This window comes from Oreochromis niloticus, linkage group LG5 (genome assembly GCF_001858045.2).
Source record: "Oreochromis niloticus isolate F11D_XX linkage group LG5, O_niloticus_UMD_NMBU, whole genome shotgun sequence".
Taxonomy (NCBI): Eukaryota; Metazoa; Chordata; class Actinopteri; order Cichliformes; family Cichlidae; genus Oreochromis; species Oreochromis niloticus.
This window is the reverse complement of record NC_031970.2, coordinates 11,617,391-11,645,016: the sequence shown is the minus strand read 5'-3', so window position 1 is coordinate 11,645,016 and position 27,626 is coordinate 11,617,391. Positions and strand designations below refer to the sequence as shown.

At 40.0% G+C, this 27,626-nt stretch overlaps 2 protein-coding genes across 5 annotated transcripts in view; both read left to right on the top strand.

Moving 5' to 3' along the window:
* Positions 1-16,210, top strand: part of chd5 (chromodomain helicase DNA binding protein 5) — a 37,631-nt gene extending 21,421 nt beyond the window's left edge. Inside the window, exons 16-40 of one of the 2 annotated variants that reach the window (XM_013272859.3) lie at positions 131-268; positions 450-571; positions 1,161-1,334; positions 1,442-1,583; positions 1,789-1,920; positions 2,058-2,175; positions 2,286-2,410; positions 2,587-2,833; positions 3,041-3,213; positions 3,415-3,589; positions 4,116-4,202; positions 4,337-4,425; positions 4,812-4,945; positions 6,153-6,297; positions 8,083-8,242; positions 8,348-8,427; positions 8,640-8,835; positions 8,924-9,013; positions 9,119-9,262; positions 9,857-9,965; positions 10,167-10,299; positions 10,459-10,654; positions 11,793-11,956; positions 12,639-12,765; positions 13,367-16,210. In XM_013272859.3, the coding sequence (XP_013128313.1) occupies positions 131-268; positions 450-571; positions 1,161-1,334; positions 1,442-1,583; positions 1,789-1,920; positions 2,058-2,175; positions 2,286-2,410; positions 2,587-2,833; positions 3,041-3,213; positions 3,415-3,589; positions 4,116-4,202; positions 4,337-4,425; positions 4,812-4,945; positions 6,153-6,297; positions 8,083-8,242; positions 8,348-8,427; positions 8,640-8,835; positions 8,924-9,013; positions 9,119-9,262; positions 9,857-9,965; positions 10,167-10,299; positions 10,459-10,654; positions 11,793-11,956; positions 12,639-12,765; positions 13,367-13,494 (3,528 nt within the window). In that variant the 3' untranslated portion in view covers positions 13,495-16,210. The remainder of the gene's footprint in view (positions 1-130; positions 269-449; positions 572-1,160; positions 1,335-1,441; positions 1,584-1,788; positions 1,921-2,057; positions 2,176-2,285; positions 2,411-2,586; positions 2,834-3,040; positions 3,214-3,414; positions 3,590-4,115; positions 4,203-4,336; positions 4,426-4,811; positions 4,946-6,152; positions 6,298-8,082; positions 8,243-8,347; positions 8,428-8,639; positions 8,836-8,923; positions 9,014-9,118; positions 9,263-9,856; positions 9,966-10,166; positions 10,300-10,458; positions 10,655-11,792; positions 11,957-12,638; positions 12,766-13,366) is intronic. The other variant, XM_019359104.2, reaches the window with a different exon arrangement.
* Positions 16,211-18,117: 1,907 nt separating this feature from the next.
* Positions 18,118-27,626, top strand: part of arhgef10la (Rho guanine nucleotide exchange factor (GEF) 10-like a) — a 112,618-nt gene continuing 103,109 nt past the window's right edge. For all 3 annotated transcript variants that reach the window (XM_013272861.3, XM_005469644.4, XM_005469643.4), the window contains exon 1: positions 18,118-18,529. The gene's annotated coding sequence lies outside the window, so the exon portion shown is untranslated. The remainder of the gene's footprint in view (positions 18,530-27,626) is intronic.

The following is a 27,626-nucleotide window of genomic DNA, read 5'->3' as shown; positions in this document are numbered from 1 at the left end:
GGTAAGGTGGTTGGAATTGTACCAGCATGAAATAAAGGATGATTTTACTTTGTTTTTAATTCATTTTATGCCTATTACATGCAGCACATACTAAATCATCGTATCTATCATGCGATCTGCTCCCTTGCAGAAAGACACTCCTATCAAGTTCCATGTGCTGCTGACATCTTATGAGCTGATTACTATAGATCAAGCCATTCTGAGCTCTGTCACCTGGGCCTGTCTGGTGGTAGATGAAGCCCACAGACTGAAAAACAACCAATCAAAGGTAAAACTGCACCGCCTGCACTGAGATATATCCTATCATATGCTTTGGAAGCAGAAACAGCATCCTTTTAACAGAAAAAGAAAAATGCATGAGCAGGATGATGAAGTAATTTTGAGAGGAGAGTGTATATCTCTGCGTATGGCATTGCCTTTCATCGTCTTGCACAATGTCTCATGCTCAGTTTTTCAGAATTCTCAATGGGTATAAGATCTACTACAAGCTGCTGCTCACTGGAACTCCTCTTCAAAACAACCTAGAAGAGCTGTTCCACCTCCTTAACTTCCTCACCCCAGAGCGCTTCAAGTATGTACTGTCTCTTTTCTATCGTATATAATTTCCTACCTTTTATTTTTTTTCATGGATTTCATGCATTAAATTATGATATATAATGTTATGAACAATAAAAAATAAAAACAGGTATAAAGTAAATGTAAATAACTTCATAATAAATAATTCTGTATAAACTGATTTTTAAGTCTTTTTTAATAGTCTTCTAAAGCCAATGAAAATTCACCATCATCTAATATTTTTTTGCCCATATAGACTCAGTTTCTGTGCAGCTCAGGTAAATTGGTATAGATTTTATGACTGAGTCTCCTTATTATCTTATAAGTTCAGCCCAGTAATGAGTCTTGTCCATTTTAAACTCCAGAATGACAAATGTTCCACATTTCCAATGTCACAGGCACAGCTAACTGACCAAAACACTTTTACATTTTGTGATGAATCAAACTATCTGCATCCATTTTCAAGCAGTTCTAAGTCAGCGCATTGTACTGGAGCAAAAATAGATAGATCTCTTGTTTTAAATAAAATACATTTAAATCAAGAAATAGGCTTTCTTTAATATAATTTCATTTCATTGTGTAATTCGTCTCCATGTGACCTGCAGTAACCTGGAAGGCTTCCTGGAGGAGTTTGCTGATATCTCTAAAGAGGATCAGATCAAGAAGCTCCACGACCTGCTGGGACCTCACATGCTCAGGAGGCTGAAAGCTGATGTCTTCAAGAATATGCCTGCAAAGACAGAGCTGATTGTCAGAGTGGAGCTTAGCCCCATGCAGAAGTAAGCCTGAAAAAAAATAAGCATAACCATTTTGAAGGAAGCATGGGAAAATAATTGATTGTGATTTTCATTTCTTCTCCTGATTCTGTCTGACCTCTGACCTGCAGGAAATATTACAAGTTTATCTTGACACGAAACTTCGAGGCTTTGAACTCCAAAGGTGGAGGGAACCAGGTGTCCCTGCTCAACATTATGATGGACCTGAAAAAGTGCTGCAACCACCCTTACCTGTTCCCTGTGGCCGCTGTGGTAATGCAGATTTACTTTATTTGTTTTATTTCAGAGTACAGAGTATCTCTTTAAGATGCTAAGGATTACTTATATCAACCAACACAGAAAACTAGAAAACTGCCCCTTTTTCTGAGTTCGGTTTAGCATGTTATTCAGAGATACTGTAGAAAGCAATGATTCTCGAGCTAATCTCCATCCTGGCATTGATTGTTTTATCTTGAAGGAGGCTCCTGTTTTACCCAATGGTTCTTATGATGGCAACCTACTGGTGAAGTCCTCAGGAAAACTGACGCTGCTTCAGAAAATGCTAAAAAAGCTCAAAGATGAAGGACACAGAGTTCTCATTTTCTCTCAGGTAACACTCAAATAAATGTATGTGCCAGAGTTCGTCTATATTTTAGCCATTTCTGTGCGATGGCAGTTTTATGTGATGAATGACATCAAAGACAATTTCAGGTTTTTTAGCTGTAAGGTCCAACATTGTGTTTACAGATGACAAAGATGCTGGATCTGCTCGAGGACTTTCTTGAGTTTGAGGGTTATAAATATGAACGTATTGATGGGGGAATTACTGGAGGTCTAAGGCAGGAAGCCATTGACCGCTTCAATGGTGAGGGGGTTTTTTTTTTTTGTGCACTTGCACATTTGTCTCAGTCTGGCTTTCACTTACTGACACACTCTTAAACACAAAGCAACTCGCTGCTCTGTTTTATGTCACAGCACCAGGCGCGCAGCAGTTCTGCTTCTTGCTTTCAACACGAGCTGGAGGCCTTGGCATCAACCTGGCGAGCGCAGATACTGTCATCATCTACGACTCTGACTGGAATCCTCACAATGACATCCAAGTACGGACTCCACATAGAATATGAGATAGATTCTTATTTAAATGTTTAATTATTATTATTATGTATTTATTTGTAATTTGTAACAAGTTGAGCTTTAATTCTCAAGTAAAAAATCATCTCTTTAATTTCACCTCTTCACTCCAGTGTCATGCCTTGTATCTTCCTCTTTGTTACAGGCATTTAGCAGAGCGCACCGTATAGGCCAAAACAAGAAAGTGATGATCTACCGGTTTGTGACTCGAGGCTCAGTGGAGGAGCGAATCACCCAAGTGGCCAAAAGGAAAATGATGCTGACACACCTGGTGGTGCGCCCTGGCCTGGGCTCCAAAATGGGCTCCATGTCCAAACAAGAACTGGATGACATCCTAAAGTTTGGAACTGAGGAGCTTTTTAAAGATGAAATGGAAGCAGCACGAACAATGGGTCTGTCTATGTGTATGCTGACGTATGTTTCTGTTATGAGGGTTGAACAAAAGCGTACCCATTTTTATTGGGGTTTGCCGAGTCAAAGATATTCCTATGCTAGAAACCTATTTGTATAGATTTCTATCAGCATTTCTAAGCTTACACACTTTTTCTCTGCTCAAAAGCGCCTCCACTCGTTATTAAGTAAAAGCCTCTCATTACCAGGTGATAACAAAGATGGTGAGGAGGGCAGTGTGATTCACTACGACGATGATGCTATCTCAAAGCTGCTGGACCGCAGCCAGGATGCCACTGAAGACACAGAGATACAGAATATGAATGAGTACCTGAGCTCCTTCAAGGTGGCTCAGTATGTGGTGAAAGAAGAAGATGGAGAGGTGAGATTTTAACCGTGTTCACATCATGTGACATCATGATAATTGGGGTCGCACACACAAAAAGAAGAGTTCACCAGCAGACTGTAGATCTCATTTATATCACAGTTCAATTATTTTGCTCAATACGCTACCTTCAACATGTTTAAAATAGGCCTTGTTTTAGAGATACTTACGCATGTGTCCTAATGTGCTATTATTCAGGAGGAGGTAGAGCGAGAGATCATTAAGCAAGAGGAGAACGTGGATCCGGACTACTGGGAAAAACTCCTTCGCCACCACTATGAGCAGCAGCAGGAAGATCTGGCGCGAAATCTGGGCAAAGGCAAACGCATCCGAAAGCAGGTCAACTACAACGATACGACCCAGGAAGACCAAGGTAGGCTCAAGAGACACACAGAACCTCCCTATCAACAGCAGCATGTCTGCCGAGTTTTATTAGAGAGACAAGAGTGTGGCATTATCTCAAAATGGGATCATTTGGGTGTATCCTCTTCATTGTAACTCTTTAAAAGAGCTATTGGCGACAGAATTCATTATACTGCCCTAAAGCTCACTTGTACCTCATGCATTTATGTAGTTTTATCAATGGGTGTCAAAGCACTCCTTTTTGGAGTAATTCTGCATGCTCAGCATCCTGTCGATTGTAGTTGTCCTGCAGTTGAACTTTTATTTAAGAGTGAATAAAGACTTTAAAGCTCAGTGTAGCTTAGAGTACACTCAAAGTTAAAGTGATTGTCTGCCATAGTTGCCAACCCTCACTTCACTTCCAGAGGCCTGAAGTGGTACAGTATGTGCATGCCCGACTGTAGTGGTCTGTAGTAATCTGCAGTGCCATGGCGCCCTCAGGTGGCCACCAACAGAAGCGAACGCAATGTACTGTTTCTCTTTGATGTGTGGCTCAGAATGGCAGGATGATCTTTCAGACAATCAGTCGGAGTACTCCGTGGGGTCCGAGGACGAGGACGAAGATTTCGAGGAGAGGCCTGAAGGTAGGCAGCAAAAACCACGATAAGCCACATTTGAATATAAACAAAACAGATTCTTACTGTATTATTTCTGTCATTATACATGTCCCTACATGTGCCCATCTTTCTGATAATGGACTTTATTTTGTTCTACGTAGGAGGACGCAGACAATCACGTCGGCAGCTCAAGAGTGAGAAAGACAAACCTCTTCCACCCTTACTGGCTCGGGTTGGAGGCAGTATCGAGGTATGAATTCCAGGAAGTCCTCACATATCTTCAAGTGTATTGGCTTACTTTAATTGTTTGTCTTACCAGATCATTTTGTAATCAGTCAATTTAGAATATTTCCTTATTTGAAGAAAATTTTACATTTTTGAGCAGCATGTCAGGAAGCATCACTGCTCTGCAGCTGATCATGTGCTTCTCTGTAAAATGAGAAATCAGGATCAATAAATTCTCACCCTGTTATTACATTATAAAACACATATCCACAAGTATAATTTAGAACTGTTTTAATATAAAAGGGAATACTTCTTATGTCTTTCTACTGCTTCTTTCTGACTTTTTGAATTCATAACCTCTTTATCTAAAACCTCTCTATTACTCTGTTTTCTCATTATCATCATTTCAAGGTCCTTGGGTTCAACGCTCGTCAGAGGAAAGCCTTCCTTAATGCCATCATGCGCTGGGGCATGCCCCCTCAGGATGCTTTCAACTCTCACTGGCTGGTTAGGGACCTGAGAGGGAAGAGTGAGCGCGAGTTCAGGTGAAGCCCTAATATTATTCATTCTTCAACTATGACACAAGTAGCGTTATTTGAATCAGCTGTAATTTTGTTTTCACACAGTGCAATTTTTTCTCGAGAGGGGCCTGTCATTATATTAAGTGGCAGCTCTTGGCTCTTTCATCAACTGTTTACACTGTTTGCTAGCCCATGGCAATGCTCCAGATCGCTCATATCAAGTTGGTAAAGGTCGGCCTTGCCAATTTCACTTTAAATTGGAGCAGTGGGAAAGAAAATGCCCACAGGTTGTTAAAACTCTCAAATTTTATGCCTGCAAATTATAACATGTCACTCCTGTTGCTGCTATTGCAGCAAATAACACTATTGGCAAACCTATTACTTTGACCTCGTTCTCAATCAGTCAGTTGAAGTGATGGCATTATGTTTTACCTATTCAAATATCCCCACAACACTGACATAATGAGCCAGAGGTGACAGCACACAAAGCGACTCACTACACTGCATCAGCCTTTACTTAAGCTGTCTGCTATGTATTGATAGTTACTTTAATAATTAGAGTTGACACATCCTATATGTAGTTATGGATACCCATTTTACTAAGCTTCATTAAACAGATCAGAAAATATTAACCTGTAGCTTACATGCTGATGTAGTGTAACAGTTCACCTGTCTAGTACACAGTGTCATCTGTGTAGTTTCACTTTCTAATAGATGTAAAAATGTACAACATGGTGAATAAGGCAAATCTGGCATGAAAGGTAGGGTCTATATGTGCTTCCAGCAACAAACATCTTAAGCACTCGCTGTGGTGTTCGGACCGTGTCCAGTGTGTAATAAAAAGCCTGTGAAACGTATATAATCGTCTTTTCCTAAAGAAGAAGCTTTGATACTGTCAGGAGAGTAGTTTGGGCAGAGTGAGAGTGTGATACACTGACTGAAAATGGGCGTCTCACACTAAGTTTTTTCTCATGATGTTGTTATTTAGGGAATTCTCCAAAATGTCATGTCATTTAGTGAGCCTGCAGCGGAAACATGTTTGAGTTCAGAGTGTATCACCTCGAAACAGTGAGATTTCTGCGATCAGGGTGTGCATTCTTGAATGATGTTAAGATGACAGGAAAGGAGTGCATGTCTGAAACAAGGTCATTGCTACCTCACTAGTCGTTAGTAGAGGTTTGAAAATGTGAGGTTGTGCTGGTAACCTTATAGAAATATTTGTGTTCCTCAGGGCCTACGTGTCTCTGTTCATGAGACATTTATGTGAGCCGGGGGCAGATGGAGCAGAGACCTTTGCCGATGGAGTCCCTCGCGAGGGGCTGTCTCGTCAGCATGTTCTTACCAGGATCGGAGTCATGTCCCTTGTCAGGAAAAAGGTACCGATTGTTCAGCCAAAGAAATTTTCATCCTTTGCTGGAACATTGAGATTAGAAAAAGTAGGTCAGCCCATCTTGGAAGAAGCCAAAGCGGGGGGGGGGGTAATCTTTGGGTACAAACTTTTTCCTGTTTTGAACATCATGCATATTGCAAAATAAGATGTTTTTTGGAGATTTGTTGGCAGTGAATACATCTGAGACTGAAGTGAATGAAGATTTGTGTGTAAAGCAGGGGTCCCCAATCTCAGTCCACGAGGGCCGGTGTCCCTGCAGGTTTTAGATCTCACCCTGGGTCAACACACCTGAATCACATGATTAGCTCATTACCGGGCCTCTGGAGAACTTCAAGACATGTTGAGGAGGTAATTTATCCATTTAAATCAGCTGTGATGGATCAAGGACACATCTAAAACCTGCAGGGACACCGGCCCTCGTGGACTGAGATTGGGGACCCCTGGTGTAAAGTGTTTAGAAAGGTTAGAAAGTTACTAAATACAGTTTTCTACAATTATATTCGCCAATGTAGGATCACAGGCTAATACTACTTTTTCTTTATATTATACAGTACTGTGCAATTCTCTTGAGCCACCCTTGATTTCTTACCTTCTTACAATTCTTACAAATGGTCCTTTACAGTAGTTCTTTTGCTTTTTTGTTTTTTTTAGTATTTATTTTTATTTATTTAGTCATTTAACACTGACCTATGAATAATTTAATCATAAAAACACACCTAACTCAAGGGATGGAGGGACCAAAGAAGTCATATGGATGGCATCCAGGTGAAGAGACTCTCAATGACTTCTTCAGTCACTTGGAAGTCACTGAAAGTTTGATTTTGTTCATCTGGACTCTGTTTCCAGATAAACAGAATCAACTTTCTGGGATTTCCTTACCTGAATTATTCATCCCGCATCGAGATCTTGACTCACTTGGGTAAGAAATACCTAAAACTGGCATGTTAGTACATGCAAACAGCACGTACATCACTCTTGGATCAGTGATGAAATGTTGTTCCAACTTTCTGACGTCCTTCAAGAAGCCTGGAGAACTATTCCTGAAGACTACTTAAGTAAATTAGAAGAAAGTTGCCTAAGAGAGTTTAGGCTTTGTTGAAGAATAAAGGTGATCATACCAAATATTGACTTTCAGGCTCATTTGAACTGTTAACCTTTCTAACCGTCCGTCTTTATATGTTTTATTTCCTGTTAACAGGTGTTTTAATAAATTGTTGCACCAGTTTTCACAACAAAATATAAAGAAGTTATGACGAGCTTGGGACTTTTGCACACCACTGTATAAAGCAAATAAAAATAGCTATATTAATTAATTTATTTAAATCTACACATAGTAAACTTGTAGCCTTTATTTTTATGATTACAATATTTTTAAAAAGTATAATATTACTGTATTACCTGCTCAAGTACTACAGATAGAGATTAGCAAGTAGCTACAGCTGGCAGAATACAACTCTTCCCTTATGAGAGCAGTTTAAAATTAGATTTTCTATTAATGTTTTTGTGCATGGCCTGTGGCAAATAAAGTTTTTAAAAAGTGTTGAAAAACCGAGTTGCCATGATAACTAGGCTAAGTTTGAAGTTAAAATGAGCTGGTCCATCTGGCTTGAGCCAGAATTAATATTTTACTAGTGCTTAATTATGCTACATGTACTTTATAATTTTATAATAGAGTTCTTCCTAATGCCTTATTTAAAGAAAGTAGGACATGCAGTGAAAGTATAGGATGTTCTTTTTATTACAGTTGAATCTCTTTTTTTTTTTACTGTAGGTCCAAGAGTTTGAGCATGTAAATGGGAAGTTAAGTTCTCCTGATCTGATTCCCATTGGAATGGAGCTGAAGAAACTGAATGAGAGTGTATCCTCTGATCCCAACACGCCTGTGCCAGCCAGCCCTGTTGCTACTCAGCCCAGCACTCCTATCCCACAAGGTCTGCTTTGCTCATGTTCTGTTTTCCTCTAAATTTTAAAGTAAAGTTCATGCTGTATCACTTTATGACTGGAAATGAGCTGAGTTGTTGTTTTCTGGAATGTAGAAAAAAACGAGTCTTTCTTGGGTACTGTGGAGGACAAGGAAACCACAGAGCCAGACAGCAAGAAACTGTCAGAGCAGGAAGTGAGTCCTTTTTTTCTCCCTTTAACCACTACTTTCTTTCTTTTCTCCTTTATTGTCTTGTCCATCATCTCATGGGTCATCACACTGTAACCATAACTCATCATTCTCAGAAGACGCTTGTCAAACTCAGACACCTTTTAACTTGTCTCTTTTTGCCCTTTACCGACTCTATCCTTTCTCCCTCTGTTGTCCTGTCTGTTTTCCCTCGGCAGGCTTCCACTGTTGAGCCAGCATCTGCACCCGAGAAGGCAACTGACAGTGACGAGAACAAGGGCAACTCAGAGGAGAAAACAGGAGATGAGAGGAACAGAACCGAGTCGCCCTCCACAAAGACGGAGCCATCTGCTAACCCAAAAGAGCCAGCTTTCAAACAGTCCGAGGCACAATCCACTCACACCTCACCTAAGAGTGAGTGGTTTATGATCTGTGTGCTCCAGATTTTATTCATCTGCAAGGCTGTGCTTTGTTTATTCATTCTTTTTTCTTCTATCCTCAGTGGAGCCATGCAAAGAAACCGAAAAGTCCTCAGAAAAAGGAGACACTGATTCTCCTCTGGCAAAAACTGAAGACAAGGAAAATAAACCAGGTAAACGTGCTATGACTCCTTAAATTAAAGATGGAGGATTATTGTGCTATATACACCACTATATACACCACAGACATTTATTTTAATGAACTGTAACTTTTGCAGATGATGTAAAGAGTGAAGATGCATTAGAGGGTCGATTAAATGGAGACAAGGACACTTTGGATGAGATGGACGAGAGCAGGAAGGAAGACAAAAATGGATTCAAAGCAAAGTTCATGTTTAATATTGCTGATGGAGGTTTTACAGGTAAGAATCAATCCGATTTCTGTTATTTGTCCTTAATATACCTGATGCTGACTGACCAGGTGTCACCTGCAGTACTCTGGTCACAATCGTCCTTCATATAGACATATGAGATAAAGCTGATCAATTATACTCTGAGCAGCTATATCTGCTCAAATGTATCTGTTATATCTGCTTTGGTTTATCTGTCTGCTATATGTTTAAAATATACCAGATATATACTGTATATGCTATATCTAGTCTTGCGGCTGGAAATCCTAAATTTAAATATGACTCTGAGTTCACAAAGTCACTAACAAATGTTGTGTCACTGGGAGAAATTGTCAGTTATAACCTCATCAGGTAGTCTTCTGAGTCTGATTTTGTGAGACAGCTATCAGTTCTTTCTCTTCCCACTTTTCCTCCCTTTCCTCCCGTGTTTTCTTTGGTTTACTCAGAATCTCTGCAGGTTATTTCAGGTGTCACACTGATTTATCTTTGTTTTGATATAAGTTTTGTTTGTGTTTATATGCTCTTATTTCTCTTTACGTGTTACAGACATATGGGATATTACTTTGTATTTTTGTAAGAACCCTGTTTTTATTCTTACGCCGTCAGAGCTGCACACCCTCTGGCAGACTGAAGAGCGAGCAGCGCTGTCTTCTGGAAAGATGCATGATATCTGGCACCGTCGCCATGACTACTGGCTGTTGGCTGGCATCGTGACGTATCCTTTTTTCCAGAGTGAGGAGCGAGAAGCATATGGCAGAGTAATGTAATTACTTATGACAGAAGTAGCGGCGGAGCTGATATTTACAAAATGTGAGGATGATGTAAAACTACGCTTTCCTGCTTCCTTTTTATTTGAAGAATTTTATGAGGTTTTTCTTGCTCCCGTTCGCTTTCTTTGACCGTGAATTTATCTCAGACATGGCTACGCTCGCTGGCAAGACATTCAGAATGATCCACGTTATGCGATTCTGAATGAGCCTTTCAAGACCGAGATGCATAAGGGCAACTATTTAGAAATGAAGAACAAATTCCTGGCTCGCCGCTTTAAGGCAAGTGTGGAGTTTTTGTTTTTAAAAAAGAAAAACAGAAAAATAACAATAATACATTTTTCACATATTATAATCTGAATACAAATGGAACCAGTTTGCATCTCCCTGCTATGTCTGCATTTCATACACACTTCTCTTTGTTTCTTTGCCTCTCTGTAGTTGTTAGAGCAGGCTCTGGTGATCGAGGAGCAGCTGAGGCGGGCAGCTTACCTGAATATGACCCAGGACCCGAGTCACCCTGCCATGGCACTCAACACGCGCTTTGCCGAGGTGGAATGTCTGGCCGAGTCCCACCAGCACCTGTCCAAAGAGTCACTGGCTGGGAACAAACCTGCCAACGCCGTGCTGCACAAAGGTCCGCAGCCCAGTGTCAAAAACAGCAACAGTTTAACCTGGCAAGATTCAGCTACCCAGTGCTGATAAATAGCTTTTTGCGATGCAAAGTAACTGGTTTGTTTGTGCTTTGCTCTGTTTCAAATCAGATGTAGGTAATCTTCCTAGAATTACCAGCACTTCAGTATTTTTTAACTGAGACGACGTATTTTATGAAATAAATAATATTTGTGTTTCTTTCACAGTGTGCTGTGTTGTTAGAATCAGAATACTAATACCAGAGGAAATTATGTGGTCACAGTTGCTCCAAGACAGTAAGAACACTAAGGAACAAGTTAAAACGCCAATATAAAAAATTACAAATGTTACAAACAATTGCAGAATAGCTCCAATAATAGAAACAGCTCTACGTATGTCATTCAGTGGTGCATTTGGGTAATCTTAGCCTCTAACTGAGCGTGCTCCTGTGGCTGGTCAGCGTGTCATGGAGTGTTTGGGTGGGTTAGAAGACATTTATAACAAGTGAAAAAACTTCTGCAGTTACACTTTAAAAAGTCTTTTTTTATGTTATTTGAAACAGTGTCAGTCTCATTTCACTAATTACTAGTACACAAAAGCTACTTTAACCTGTTAATAATACATGTTTTGTTTCCAAATGGAGACAGCAGTAAATTCCATCCATCCAGATAGAAAACAGGATGCCAAAGGAAGCATTTACAGATATTTCCACTCCACTGTTTTGTGAAGAGCTTCTAAAAGGCAGCCAGTAAATATCCTGTTTGACACAGTGGCTTCATTTTATGTTAATTTGACTCACCATTAAAACATGCTTACAGTGATTAGTAGGATGAAAGTTTGGGAAGAGGCCAAAGACTGATTGAAACTGAGGCGTTAAAATGTTATCGTTTCAAAATGATGCTGACTGTGACCCTCACTGATTTGTCTGCCAGTGAAAAATGTTTTGGCATTTAGTTCTTGGCAGTTGTTAATTTCAGGTCCTGGAACAAACAAATTAGCTTTTTTAATTATTTGAGGTTCACACTAATTTTGTCAAGGGTGTTGGAAAAGTTTTACATGCATTTTCCCGACATTTTATCTCACTCATTCTTTTAATACTAACATAAGTGAAACTGCTCTTGTGTGTGTTCGTGCTCTTGCAGTGCTGAACCAGCTGGAGGAACTTCTGAGTGACATGAAAGCAGATGTGACACGACTGCCCAACATGCTGTCCAGGATCCCACCGGTGTCGGCGCGCCTGCAGATGTCTGAGCGGAGCATCCTGAGCCGCCTCACCAGCCGAGGCAATGAACCTCCACCGCAGCAGGTGAGATGGAGCGTGGTTGTCAAGGAGATCAGGTGGTTTTGGAAAGCTTAAAACAAAACGTAATTAAAATTATTTGAGCTCATTTCCTGTAAAACATGTTAAGGCTCAGAAGTGGGCAACTTGGCTAAGTAAATTTAAGAAAAAAGAAAAGCTGTGTCCCAAAACCTTTGAAGTTCTTCGTTGTCGCAACTACACAGCCACATTATTCCTTTGAAATCTCAAACTTAGGCTCGCTATTCCCCATGGAAGATTTCCCTCAGGTGTGATATGGGGAAAGAAAAATCTCCCTTAAGTTGTTTACTTTCACCACTGTGCTCCACATTTTGCTCCCAGAGGATTTAACAAAAAAATTGTTGTGTCTTTACTTTCCTCACTGCTGTAGAGTGTGTGTTTTGTTCTGTTATACAAGGGATCATTTCAGCCAAGTAGTCTCTGTGGCCATGTGCTCTGACAGTCTTTTTTTGGTTGTTATGACAACGCTTTCCTGACCATGAGACAGTCAACATACTTTCCTCCGCTTTTATCTGTGTTTACTTTGCTGGTGTTGAAAGAAGACTTCTCTGACAGAGCAACTCAAGCCTGTTAAGTTCTGTATAGTAGAAAAAAAAACCTCCTACTGAATACCTGCTGTAATCACAAAGATGTTTACAGCAGGATGACTAATCCTTTGTGTGTGTTTCAGCCGTTTAGTCCAGGTGGGTTTGGCTGCTCCCAGATGTACAGCGGCAGTTTTGGAGGGGGATTCAGAGGACCAGGCGGACAGCCTATGGTTAACTACAGTCAGATGCCCTTAGGACCTTACGTCAGCGGTAACAATCAACATTTTGCACTATATCGTATGTGAAACACAACACGGGTTGCATTTTACTTTCATGTGCAATAGACTGAGAGATTATTACATGTACAGTAAATGATGGCAAACATACAATAAAAAGCTACAAGCACTAACCCAGAAGCACTAGTTTTCATTGTTAACTGCTTAGATAAGTCAAGTGATTGTTAAGGATCATTTTAATTAAGCAAGAATCCATGTTAATCAACTTATTATCATTGTTCTTGCTATCCTTACTTAATGCTAATAGGCAGTCATTTAAGAGTAGAAACCCACAGGTTTTAAACAGTCACATTAGCTAAATTCTATCTTCCCACATCACTGCAGATGTCCATTGTGCACTTTGGCCTATGACCTAGCTTTATAAATAGCTGGTCATAGAGCTTTAATTTGTCATAGAGCTAATTTTGGGGGTTTTTTTAAAGAAAGATTTAGAATTTACTGACTTTGTTTTGCCTTTAGACAACTGTCTCATACCATCTGGCAAAATTCTCATTGTGCTTTAAAAATGTAAACATTCACATTCATATTGTTTCAGTGAACCACTAAAGAACCACTAAACCACCTTCTCTTTTCAGTCTCCTCTAATGGCCCCCCACCCCCTACAAGCCATCTGGACAAGAAGTCACTTGACTCCTTGAGGGACGTGGCTACGCCTGACCTCAAATCAGGCAAACCTAGTGATGTCATCTGTATTGAGGACTAGACCAGCTCTGTAACACTGACCTCAGGTCAGAAACTCCCAGGGATGGAATCTCAATGGATGACTACTGACCAACTCTTACGCCACTCTCTCCTTGTTCTCTCGCTCCTTCCTAACTCCAGATCTAAAAGTCAAGCTCTCTTCTCTCTACGGATAAGGCAATTAACTTTTTAATGCAGACGTATGTATCTTAACAATTGCACTTTTATCTTTAAAGAATCCTATAGAAGTATTTCAGTAGATGTTTGCTTTTGTTTACCTGTGATGGAAAGCTGCGGATTAGGAAGGAAAATGGAGCAGCTTTGAAAAGAGGATTTTTTTTCTTTCGCTCTGCACTACAGTGGAAGACTCGAGCAAGTTGGTGGCACTGAGTTCCTGACGCGCTTGATTGGGGCTCATTCTGATTCTGGAATGTGTGTTTTATTTGCGCCAGCCTCAATTCTTTTCATCTGCATACACTCAGTTGCTTTTACTCATCTGCCTATTTACTGTACACTGTGACTGTGCTCCCCCTGGAGCTTGTCCCCTGTGAAGAGTGGAGGAATCGAGGATGTCTACAGTCATAGCTTGATAAGAGATTGCTTTTTGAAGGCCAGTATTGTTATTTTAAATAAACTTGTGTTTTGTCATTCATGTTGTAACCTGTGAAGAAAATATTGATTTGAAAGCATCGAGAACTATTAACATGTATGCAGTAGCTGGACACAGGCTTTCGGAGAATCCTCTAAAGACTGCCACCTGCTGGTAATCTTAAGAAAGTAATTTCTGCTAAACCTGCAGGGAGACTTGACTGCAGTACCTGGGAACATTGGCCTCTTGTACTGTATATACTGAGAGACTGCTGTTTATTTTACCTCACATATGTCTAATGATAGTGAACACATGTAAACATACATGGATGAAATCAGAAGCCTGGCTTAGTGTTGTACATGAAAATCAAGTGAGAGAAAACTTTGGGAGTGGCAAGAATGATTTTTAATGCATTTTAGAGAAGACTGAGTATTTCTGTGTATGGTACAATATTTGTGATTCTTTCTATATTTGAATGTTAGTAGTGGCTGTAGAGCTTAACCCTGGGGCCATGACCGGTGGGACTTCATTGTAAACAGGGACCCATCTGGTACATCCACATACAGGGCTTCAGTGTTACCGAGACCAGAGTCCTGAATGGAGGGTGGAGTTTTATCCCTCTTATATCCCAGGGACTTTCCCAGTTCCCTTTTAATTGTTAGGACTAAATAAGAACACATGTGCTTATGGTGCAATGTCACCTCAAGTTTAGCATTTGATGCAGACTGCGCTTTTGTTTGCTTCTCTTTTTGTTGAGGTTAAATCTAATGTTTTTGGTCACTTGGTGCCATTAAAGGATATGATCCAGAATGATTTGTTCTTTGATGCAGTGCATTTCCTCCGCAGAGGTTAAGACTGTAAATTGTGGTGTCACAGTCAAAGCTTTTCATTCTAAGTAATATTCTCTGTGTATCAGCATTCAAGGACCATCATTGCTTTTAGATGATGTCGTCACTTCCAGCCTCCTTAGTAACAGTGTATGTGGTCATTTATTGCTTTACCTGGTGATAAGGCTACTACATGTCTACTCATTCCATCTACTATTTTCTGCTAAAGTGACTGTGCACCTGGTAAAACAGTCTTTTTATAAATTCACACGTATTTAATTTTCTATTAACACACTGCAAAAATATTAGGACTAAATGTACAAATCTATCTTTTTTTTCTTTTTCCAAAGATATGTTTGTATTATGATTATTATTATGCCATTGCCACGGCACTTATTTGAAAATGCTGAAAGGATAATTGTTATTGACTAATCTAAAGTGAAGAAATAGTGATTTATGGTGAGTGTATATCCTTACTCTGTTTTTTGCCAGTTCAAATGGTTGTCCTTAGGTGCTCTCTTCTGATTCCCTCTTCATTTTTCAGCTTGTATCGCACTCATCGTTTCTCGAAATGCTTTGACTTAAAAGTCAAATTCAAAACATTACAATTTGGAAAGCATCATGAGACTAATCTTGAGTGCACTACGCTTTTTTAGTGTGAATCGATGCTGTTTTCGTTACCGTTTTTGTTCATGCCAGCAACTACTTGACCATGACATGGATGGTTGACAGACAGAACCTCAGAAACATGTAAATACTTGTTGAAATTGAAAGATTTTTCAGAGATAAGTCCATGTCATATAGATTTTTGTATTAAACTGAAAAAGATGAATGTTTACTGGATGGTGTTGCCATAGAACTGCTATGTGCACTGTATGTGCTCATCAATCAAAAACTTGTCTTTTTCCTCTGGAGCTGTGACCATGAGATGACGTCGAAAAACATACGTCGAAATACTTCACTGAAATGCAATCAAACTGAAGTCAGTATGAATGTAATGTCTGTTAAAAAGGCTTCAGTCTAATATTACCAATATGTTAACAATGTATGCACATGCTTATTAACGTGGCTTCAAAAGCTACCAAAAGACCCTGTTAAAAGGCACCTTTGTTGCAGTGAATGCACAGCATGTGAAGCGTTTGATGGTTCACTTTTGGGAGGTGGTGGTATATCAGGCATTTACAGACAATGAGCGCCAAGCAGTGTTATGGTACTGATATTTGTGCTGTATAGCAGTTGAATGAAAAAGTGAATTGTCATCTTTTTATTTGTATTCTGTGTATTTGTTCAATGTGTTTTAATAAATCTTCTGAACAACAGAATATTTTCTGGTCAGTTCTTGCCCTGTACTCAGTCTGGAGACAGCTGAAGAAGCATGCAGATAAATAACTGAGCTGAGGATTTCATAATCAAAGCGAATGACATTTGTCTACACTTCTCCTCACACATTACATTGTGTTCATATACAGCGACTTCTAGCACATGTTGCAATGTGCATGAGCTTGCAGAACTGCAAATGTGATTATTGTCAGAAATAGAAATACTGAAGTACTCTGAATGAAAAAAAGAAAGACAAAAATACTAAGTGAATGAATAAATGTAACAATAAATAGTAAAATTCTGATACAGGACTGCTAAACACAGAGTCCAAGAGGCAACTGGCCCACCAAAGGGTCGAATCTGGCCAGCTCTCCCAGCAGTTTGCCACACCTTTTGCCAGACAGGAGGAGAAGCCAAACCCCAGGTAACTCAAACAAAGAAAGATGTATTAATATAACAAAACAGAACTTTGACCTTGCAGTGTTAATATGTGTGCACGCCATATAAACATTGGAAGGTGTGATGAAAAAATAAATAAATTTAATAAAGAAACAATATTGGACAGTAAGTAGAATATATTAAAGTAGTGACTGCAACATAAGCTAAAGTGAATCAACTGGTGGTGAGGTGTGGAGCTTACCATGTGTGGCTTGCCATCACACTTATTAAATTAAATGGGTGTTTACCTGTATTTCTTGTCATTTGCATAATGACTGAAACCAGCCCATTATGCAAATGTACTGTTTATAAGGTTTGGGGAAACCTGCAGTCAGCTGAGACTGAAGAAGTCACTTGGATGAGTGACGAAACGTTTCTCCCACAAAACGCTACGTCCAGATGAACAGATTCAACTTTTGGAGATTTACTTTCCTGGATGATTGAGAATGCATCAAGACGATATAGAAAGCTTACTTAAAATCAAACTGGGTCATTGAACTTAAGGGAGTTTGATCACCCTGGTCCAATTCAAATTGAGTACCTTTATTTATGAATGCTGATAGTTTGTGGTTAACATGGTCCCAAGATGCTTCCATTGTGATACTAACGCACCAGTTCCCCATGTTGTTTCAGATATTCACTGTAGTGCATCCTGGACACATTGCCAAAACATGACAGGGCTAGCACAGACAGATGACACACTCTCTGTGGCTGATTTAGAATAACCAGTTACCCTAAATTGCATGTAATTTGGTCTGTGGTCACCAAGACATAAAATGTGCATGTATAGAATCGTTAGTCAAATGTGATTTAAAAAGAAAAAAAGAAAAGTTTTTTGGTTTTTGTGTGATTTCCGTTACCCACAGATTTCAGTTCAGGATTCTCTGAGTGCATCTCTGTCTCATAATGTCAAAAGTTGTGTATCAAAATGTCTAGCTTTAAAACAAACCTATATAAAAATTGCTATTAAAATAAGTCCATATTTTTGTTTTTTAGAATGCAAGGGATTATTTCCCATCTTCTTAATGTGTCTAACTTAAACAAAAATAATAATAAATAAGAAAGTATATACATTTATCTTCCACTCAGATAATAAATTGCTTCTTTAAAGTCCGTATTAAAGCTTTATATAAACGCACCTAAAACACACAGGCTGTGTGTGGTGTGGGGGGAACACAAGGATTATAGTATTAAGAATTACTTTGCTGGAGAACCAAATGTATTTTTTCATCTATTGTTTTAATTCAACCGGCTGCCTAGCACAGACACCTTCATCCCACACGGAAGTGCTGTGAGATAGCGTTGCCCCTAATTCCTCCAGTCCAACCCCTTTTTGTCTGAATCTCGCCCCTGATTGGTGGAAATATCATCCGCTAGGCATTTCATTGGCTGCATGCTTGCCTTTGTCAATCTGCTATTGGTCAGTTGTGACTGAGAACCCTCACCCCGCTTTGTGCCGCTGTCTGGACAGCAGCAGGGGTCTGGAGAGTGGGAGGAGGGAGAAAAACCAAAGAAAGGACAAAATAAAACTGGATGAGCTGAGGGGTGGCGGGTGGGGGCAATAAAAAAACGAGAGGGGAGACAGAGGGAGGAACCGAACCAGGCAGCCAAGAGAGGCAGCGAAAAAGGGGAGGGAGCAAAGAAGGTTACCTCATCTGGAACTGTACACACGGTGCAGGGGAGAAGTTGTGGGAAAGTAAACAGGACAGGAGAATTCCAATCTGTGTTCAGCCACTTGCAGCCCTCAGAGGAGACTATAAAGATGAGTGTGCTGGAGCTGGAGCTGTGGTAAAAGCTGAGAGTTTATGGGAGGCTACCAGGATTAAAGGGTCATCAGGGAGTGCCTGAAGCTTCTCGGAGGACACACTACTGAGGACAAGGAGGTGAGAGGCATATTTGTTGTGTTCCAAATAGGTTCTCCCTTTCCTTGTCTTATTTTTTTTTTATCATTTTAATCTGTCTCTTCTCCTTCTGACTCCCCACTCTCAGCATGGTTAGCATGTTGCAAAGACAGCAGCTTTGTCCAAGAGGGCTATTGATGGAGTGGAGTTGGGGGTGGGTGTGCTGGTTTGTGCCTCTCTGTCTCTCAGTCCGGCACTTAGAAGGGCAGTTGAATGGACAAGAAAATGTGGAGGAGAAGAGCAAAGGATGGGAATGGTAGATACCCGTGTGGCCCTTTGGCAGAGTACACACCATCATGGACGATTAAACCTGAGCCTGCCTCAAATAGCCAGCAGGGATACAGAGGATGAGGCCTTGTTATGATAGCAATTTCAGAGACAGACACCAGGAAGGATGAGAGAGGGATTGGTGGCTCAACCTAGACCCAAAACACCTACTGGCTGGGGTTTTTTAGCACACTTCTCCATTGCCTTCAGCTATAAAAGAGATTCCCTGGCCTGATCCCGGCCTAAACCATTCCAGTTTGACGGTTGCTTCCCGGCGTACAATGGCCCCTTCTAGGATGGATTTCACACTGCCTCTATACTCTCAGCAGAATAGAAAGGGGACACAGGAGGGTGGAGGGTGGAGGGTTGGAGTTGGGGGGCCTAAGGGACCTCTGACCAAGTAATTTGCATTTTGTGCTAGGGCTCTGTTTCTGCTTCACTGGCCGGATGTCCAACGCATTTTTTTTTTTTTAAAGAAACTATGGGCTCACTGTATCAGATTTTTTTCCTCCTTAGTCACAGTCCAGCACTTCCAACAGACATTAGGAATCCATTCATGCATGTCTTTAAACTACCACAAAGACTTTACTATCAGTGGACACCCTCTTCATTTTGCCAAACATTCACCCATGAAACTTGCACACATGCACTCACACAGTGTACACATGTAAGGCCTTGAGACTGAACTTAACAATAAGCCATTTGATAGTGGGTACACGCCTCCCAAATGTTTACCGGTGTACTGTATCACACACTGACTACATTCCCCTGGGATGTAGTCAAGAATTAGATAATTAACTAGTAGAACACATTCAGAACTGTTTGGATGTAGAAGCTTATCTGCAGTATTTTGTAGTCACAGTAATGTCATGTTACCCAAACATGTCTTATCTTATTTCCTATTAGCCCTTTTTGATAACAAATTCTAAGGCCAAGTCAACTTAACAAAACTGGTAACAAATAATCTTCACCTATTATGTAGTACCTGAGTTTAGATTGAAAAACTGAAGGATTTCATTAGCCTAATCGCCAACGACATGTTTAGTAGGTTAGTTAGTGATTCTAAACTGGCTATTTTTCTGAATGTGAGTGTGAATGGTTAGTTGTCCCTCTGTGTTAGCCCTTTTAATGTACTGGCAAGCTGTTCAGGTCCATCATGGCATATTCTGAATTACAAGTGAATGGGTTTACAGACACCATCTCTACTTTTTTAATAAAGTACAGTTAGGTCCATATATATTTGGACACTGACAAAAGTTTAATTTTTACCTGTTTACTGAAACATATTCCAGTTATAGTTATATAATGGACATAATGTGTAGACTCAGCTTTTATTTGAGGGTATCCACATTCAAATTGAGGGGTTTAGGAGTTTCAGCTCCTTAACATGTGCCACCCTCTTTTTAAAGGCACCAAAAGTAACTGGACCCAAAAGGCAGTGTGGGCAATTCCTTCGTTATGTCATTGTCAATTGAACAGATAAAGGGCCTGGAGTTGATTTGAGGTGTGGCACTTGCATCTGGTAGATTTTGCTGTAAACAGACAACATGCGGTCAAAGTAGCTCTCCGTGCAGGTGAAACAAGCTTTTCTTAAGCTGCTAACGGACAGAAAAACAGAAACGGAAAAAAAACCCATCTGAGAAACTGCTACAAAGGAGTGGCAAAATCTACAGTTTTGTACATCCTAAGAAAGAAAGCAAGCACTGGTGTACTCAGCAATGCAAAAAGACTCGAACGTCCACGGAAGACAGCAGTGGTGGATGATCGCAGAATCATTTCCATGATGAAGCGAAATCCCTTCACAACAGCCAACCAAGTGAACAACACTAAACTCCAGAAAAATGCAGTCAAAATGATTGGGCGGTGTTTCATTATACAGATGGACAATGACCCAAAGCATACAGCCAAAGCAACCCAGGAGTTTATTTAAGCAAAGAACTGGAATATTCTTGAATGGCCAAGTCAGTCATCTGATCTTAATGAGCATCCATTTCTCTTGTTGGAGACTAAACTTTGGACAGAAAGGCTTACAAATAGACAGCAAATTTCTCCAAGTACTTTTGAGCCCCTGAAATGAAGGGGTTGTGTTAAAAATGCTTGAGTTGCTTATATTTTTATGCAATCTTTTTGTTCAACCCACTAACTTAAAGCTGAAAGTCTGCATTTCAGCTATATCTGAGTTGTGTCATTTAAAATTAATTGTGATAATGTACAGAACCAAAATTAGAAAAAAAAGTTGTCTCTGCCCAAATATTTATAGACCCAATTGTAGTTGGATCAGGTGACCCTGAATCCTTCCTTAGTTATGCCGCAATTGGCTCAGGCTGTTGGCAGCTTCCCATGATGCCCTGGGTCTTTGTTCTTCATTCACCTCTTTTCACTTTCTGTGTTTATACACTCTGACAATGAAAGTTTGCCCTGTTACTTTGAGCTGCATAACTCTGTGTTTATGCATTTAATCATTAGTTGTTAAACTCAGGCTCACTTCCACAGTCTGGCCTTTGTCCAGTCTTCCTCCCCTCAGCCCCAACCGGTTGTGGCAGATAGCTGTCCCTCCCTGTGGCTGGTTCTGCCAAAGGTTACTTTGTGTTAAAAGGGAGTTTTTTCTTCTCACTGTCACCAAAATTGGAAAAAAAAAGTTGTCTCCTCCCAAATATTTATAGACCTAACTGTAGTTGGATCGGGTGACCCCGAATCCTCCCTTAGTTATGCTGCAATTGGCTCAGGCTCTTGCCAGCTTTGTTCATAGGGGGTCATCTAATTGTTGGGGTTTTTTCTGTTATTGAAGTGTCTTTACCTTGCAATATTAAGTGCCTTGAGGCAACTATTGTTATGATTTGGCATCATATAAATAGGATAGAATAGAAGTGAAATTACATTTTTGAGCCATAAGGAAACATTTGTTTGAAATTCAGTGAAATTGACTATGTTTATTAATTAGCAATAACAGTCTCTTCTTTTGATAAACTAACCTTCATCGGTCACAGTGAGTGTTAAAACAAACATAATGCTGGCACTCACTCAAAAGTTCTCTTAGTGTGGGAATATCTTTTTATCTTGTTTTTGCTTCAGGAACTATGAAAGGAAATGTGAAGTTTAAAAAGTACTGACATAAAGCATTGACAAACAACCAGTGTTGGTTAAATTAAGGTAGGGTTTTCAAGGTCTGACACTTTGTATGCCTTTATAATGTTGGAATTTTTGATTAGTAGTTTCAGTCAGAAATATAATTCTATATAACCTTTACACTACAGAAAATGTCTTTTGGAATATGATAATTCTCATACAGGATCTTTGGGTTTTAAGGACTGCCTTTTTCCCCTTTGGTTTCAAAGTGGATTTTTTTAAGGGGGGAGTTTTGCATTTATTTGCAGTGTGGAGTAGACAGGAAAGGAGGTGAGAGTAGGGGAAGATGAGCAGCAAAGGGCCGTGGGTAAGACTTGAACCCAGGATGCTGCATTTCAGCCATATGGCACATGGTCGCCTGCTCAATCAGTGAGCTGAACTGGAAAATAGATTTTTTTTACTTGATTTGACTGATGTAATTGTGCGATGGTACTGACAAAAAAGCCAAAACATCAAATTTGAGAAAAATAATTAACTTGGTGTCCTGTTCCAAACAGAGTTATGCACCTATACTTTTCACCCCATAAACTATTTTCATCTTCAGCATCTCACTATTTACACTTTTTAAAAATCTTCTATGTTGTTTCTGCACAAATGTGCCAACCTGTCTGATACTGCTAAGTTATGCAAGTATAGAAATCTAATTTTGGAACGTAAGAAACACTAGGAACTAAAGCTTAGGGCACCCTGACCTCTGTAGTATTGACTAGTCTCTTTCAGATTTTATGAAACTAAGATTTCAATTAAATGACATGTTTAATGGAATTGCAGGAAGGTTTAATTGAACTATTATTAAAAGAACTTCTTGAGATTTCGTAAGAAAACCAAAGACATTCTTTCATTTGGGAGCACATTTTCATATGTACCATGATCTCTGATTTGACTGGCACATCAAAAGAGCAGCCACCCCTGTTTGGCACTGACAATGAAAGTTTGCCTTGTTACTTTAAAGTGCACAATAGCGAACATCAAACAAACACAATGTCAAATCTAATGCTAAAGGCAACAGCAGACTGCAGAAATCTAAGAAAGTCACTGCACATATCAAAAACTGAATTGTCTGAGATTGTTTACATAAGACATTTTAGATTTACCTAAGTGTAGTTCTTGTAACTATTGTTGTTCTGTGGTCCCAGTTGCTGTTTTTATTGTTACGCTCTAGCCTGGAGCAAGATCAGATAGAAGAGACAGACATCTACTTGGAACTCAGAGGAAAGCCATTCAGGAGTTTTTATTGGGAACAGGGAAATATTCCCACTATATTTGGATGCTCCAGTATTAGTCTGTACTATCTTTTATGTGGACAAAGAGCAAATCAATAAAACACTTAGCATAGATCATACAAGCTCATAATAGCACTTCACACAGGGATTTTTGTTGAGTATTTGATGTTACTGGAGAATTCCCCTTTATGTATCAGACAACTTTGATATTTAGAAACATTTGTGATGAATGTTATGATTTTTCAGGCGTGTCTCTGAAAAATCTAAGGGGGTGACTTTTTTGATGATTATATGCAGTAGACATTGGAGACGTTGAACCTAAAAACGCAAAAAACCTTCTTCCTGGTTTAGTTTTTGCATATTTGTCATACTTACATGCTTCAGATCATCAAACAAACTTTTAGACAAGCAAAAAACAAAGATAATACAAAACCCAGTTTATAAACACTGATTTCATTTACTATGGGAGAAAAGCTATCCAAAAGTAACTGGCCCCATGTGAAAAAGTAACTGCCCCTTAAACCGAATAAATGATTGCGACACCCTTGCAATCAAGTGTTAGCAATAATTGGCCATGAGTCTTTCACATCACTGCAGAGGAATTTTGGCCCACTCTTCTTTACAGAATTGATTTAATTCAGCCACACTGGAGGGTTTTTGAGTGTGAATGACCTGTTTAAGGTCGTGCTAAAACATCTCAATTAGATTTTAATCTGGACTTTGACTAGGCAACTCCAAAACCATTTTTTAAAGCAGTTCAGAGGTTTACTTACTGGTGTGTTTCATATCATTGTCCTGTTGCATAGCCCAAACGTGCTTGAACTCTAGGGCATGAACTGATGGCCGGAGATTCTCCTTCAGGATTTTATGGTAGAGCAGAGAATTTTTGATCCCAAGTCATCAACGTCATAAAGCAGCAAATCAACCCCAGACAATCACACTACCATCATGTTTGTTGTGGTGTGATGTTCTTTTTATGAAATGCTCTTTTAGTTTTATACCAGATGTAACGAGACGCAGTCCTTTCAAAAAGTTCCACTTTTCTTTCATCAGTAATATTTTCCCCAAAGTTGTGGGGATCATCGAGATGTTGTTTGGCAAAGGTGAGACGAGCCTTTGTGTTCTTTTTGGTTCCGACTGGCTCCGACAGTCTTGGTCGTTGTGTCCTTGGGCAAGCCACTTCACCCGTTGCCTACTGGTGGTGGTCGGAGGGCCCGGTGGCGCCAGTGTCCGGCAGCCTCGCCTCTGTCAGTGCGCCACAGGGCAGCTGTGGCTACAATGTAGCTTGCCATCATCAGTGTGTGAATGGGTGGATGACTGAATGTAGTGTAAAGCGCTTTGGGGTCCATAGGGACTAAGTAAAGCACTATACAAATACAGGCCATTTACCATTTACAGGAGTGGTTTTCAACTCTCCCACGCATGCCATTTTTGCCCAGTCTATTTCTTATTGTTGAATCGTGAACACTAATGTTAACTGAAGCCAGTGAGGCCTGCAGTTCTTTGTTCTTCTGGGTTCTTTTATGGCCTCCTGGTTGAGTCGTCGCTGTGCTCTTGGAGTATTTTTGGTAGGCCAGGCACTCTTGGCAAGGTTCACTGTAGGTTTTCAGGCTCACTCACTGTGGATTGCTGGTGGCCCAAAGCCTTAGAAATGATTCTGCAACCCATCATGGCGTAATGGGTTGCTTTTTAAGATCCTTTAGCCCAGAGGTTCCCAAAGTGTGGGGCCCGCCCCCTGGGGGGGCGCAGAGCCATTGCAGAGGGGGCGCGGTATGAAAAAAAAAAAAGAGCTCTTGGACACTGTGGACAGGTTTTTGACGGGGCTCCCACACAAACGCAAAGCAGGAGATGAAGCATCGCCAAATATGTTTCCAAACCAACTTCCTTCCAAGCCAGGAAAATATGGTGAAGCATATCTTCCCTTTGGCTTCACCTGCACAAGCGCCAAGGTAGGTCTCCCCTGCAAAATTAGTTTCCCTGCGTCGGGAGCAGCGCTGGGCTCTCCAAATCACGACAAACAGTATCCCACATTCTTGATTTTTAGTTCACAAACACTTCTTGTAATAACTAACTACTCCTGACATTTTGGACATGTTAGCTCTTTATGCAGTAAAGTTACAGTGGGATACAAATAATATCAGGCTGATCCTGCCGTAATTTGTTCCCCCGGTTCAAATCACGGACAAACAGTATCCCACAGCTGTTTGTGTTTAAACCCATTTTGCACAGAGAGGCATTTTTTGACAAATGTATTGACAGCAATGTTGAATATTATTACACAGGAAAAAAAACAACTACACCTAAAATAATTACACCGTGAGGCCTCTGCCTTTCTAAATGGAGGGACAGTAACTGCGTGTATATGTAAGCGTGTAAAACCTGAAGATAGTCAGATTAACAGTATTTTGTCTCTATCTGCCATTCTGCAATTCATCTCATGTAAACAATAACGTGGCGCACAGCGTGACGTGAAAAGAGGCACATACCTTTGACGTTGCGTGACGAACTCTGTAATCCTCGTCCACACGTAAACGCAAAAAAGGAGTTTTAAATAATCTCCGTTTTGGGTGAATCGCAACGCCGTTTACGTGTTGACGAAAAGCCCAAACGCATAGAAACAGCTGAGTTTTCAAAAATACCAATGTAGGTGTGGACGTAGCGTAAAAGAGTTAGTAGTATATTTTATTACTACCTGTAATTTATTGCCGTTTACTTGTATTTGCTTAATTGTTTACTAAATGTTTGAGGTGTGAAATAAACCGCAATGGAGTTTGTAAACAAAATATGGGTGTGTGTGTTTGGAGGATGTGTTTGTGGTGGGGGTTAGGTGGTGGTGGGGGGGGGGCGAACATTTTTCTTGTAAAAAAGGGGGGCCTGGCAAAAAAAGTTTGGGAACCACTGCTTTAGCCTATTTAACTTTACCAGAAATTCAGCAGGCCTATCCAAATCTGACTGCCATATTGGAACAAAACAGGTTTTGAATATTCCTTAACAGGCTCCTGTTAAGGAATGAGCTGTGGAATTCACAAATCTTGGGTGAAACTCTTTTTTTTTTTTTTTTCTTTTTTTTTTTTTTAGCATATATACAGAAGAAATATATCAACATTTGATACAGGCAATGTCTTTGGGCCTTTGTTTTCTAACATTTGAATTGTAAGGTGAATAACAGCATATTGATTAAAATGTTCCTCTAGACCTTTGAGTAATTGCTTTCATTCATTTCTAATGGCTGACTGCAGGACTTATTGAACTTAACCTTTCTTACATATGTTTCTGTCAAATCCTCCAATTAGTGATGTATTATTAACCTCACAGGTAAATCGAGGCATACAGAGACACCCAGATTACATGTAAAATCATCAGTAATGGTTTTGCAAAAGAACAGGTGAAAATAAAAGAGAAGGGAATTAACATAGATACTATAGTAATTTGGGCTAGTTTGGATTAATCAACAATCCATTTCAAGCCTATGCAGGTACAGCAGTCAGTTAGTCTTACACATTTTTGCAGATATGTTATACTTAACATACATTATGTTTTGGTAAAAAAAAAAACTACTTCTGGTCAACACAGTCAGGATATTCTTCAGCCTTTGAACAGTAAGGGACACACGTGTCTTGCCCACTATTGTGCTGTGTAAACAAATGGGATATGGGGAAGTCGCAGTTAGTCCTACTGTTTCCTTGATTAATGTGACATCACCAGCAAATGTGCTGTCGTGAGCTGACATTACCACCAAATCTCTGTACAGCAGAGGGCATGTGAAGGCCAAAATGGTTCTTGAATGAATAATATATCCCCATATGTCTGAACAGTGAAAACATGACAGCAGATCTGGGAGAAAGTAGGAATAAACGATCAGAAATGTGTAAAGATAGCCCTCCTATCATATTGTGCTTACAGTGTGTTATTGCATTGCACATGGCCTTTGGCACAGGCGTCTTGTGAATCTCTCGTGATCATTCATAAAGTATAAACCAATAAGGCTTATCTTCTGGGTTCAAAGTCTTTGGTAGGGCAAGTCTATGTGTAAGCAAATCCATGAAATCCACAAATGTCTGTGAACAACCTCCCACTCAAATTGTTACGCCTTTTGACAGCCAAAGAAAGACATATTCCGTTTGTTCTCAAAGAACTGTTTGCAGTTACTAAATTGGCCAAGTCACATTTATATCTCCTGATAGGAAGTCCACCGGGATGCTGAAGAAAAGATGAAGAAGGAAGGAATGCCAGCGGCAGAATCATCTCTGCCTGGCACTGTTTGTTCCTGTCAATGGTCTGCTAGTCTCTCATTGTCTGCTGAGTGTTTGTGTGCCACTTTCTGTAAAGGAAAACCCTAAAGTAGTGGTGCTCTCAGTGACTCTCTGTTGCATCTTTCCAATGCTGTTTATTCAGTCATCACCAGCTGCTGTTCTTTGCTTTTGTCTATAGATATATACAATATAGTCAGCCACTGACTGTTG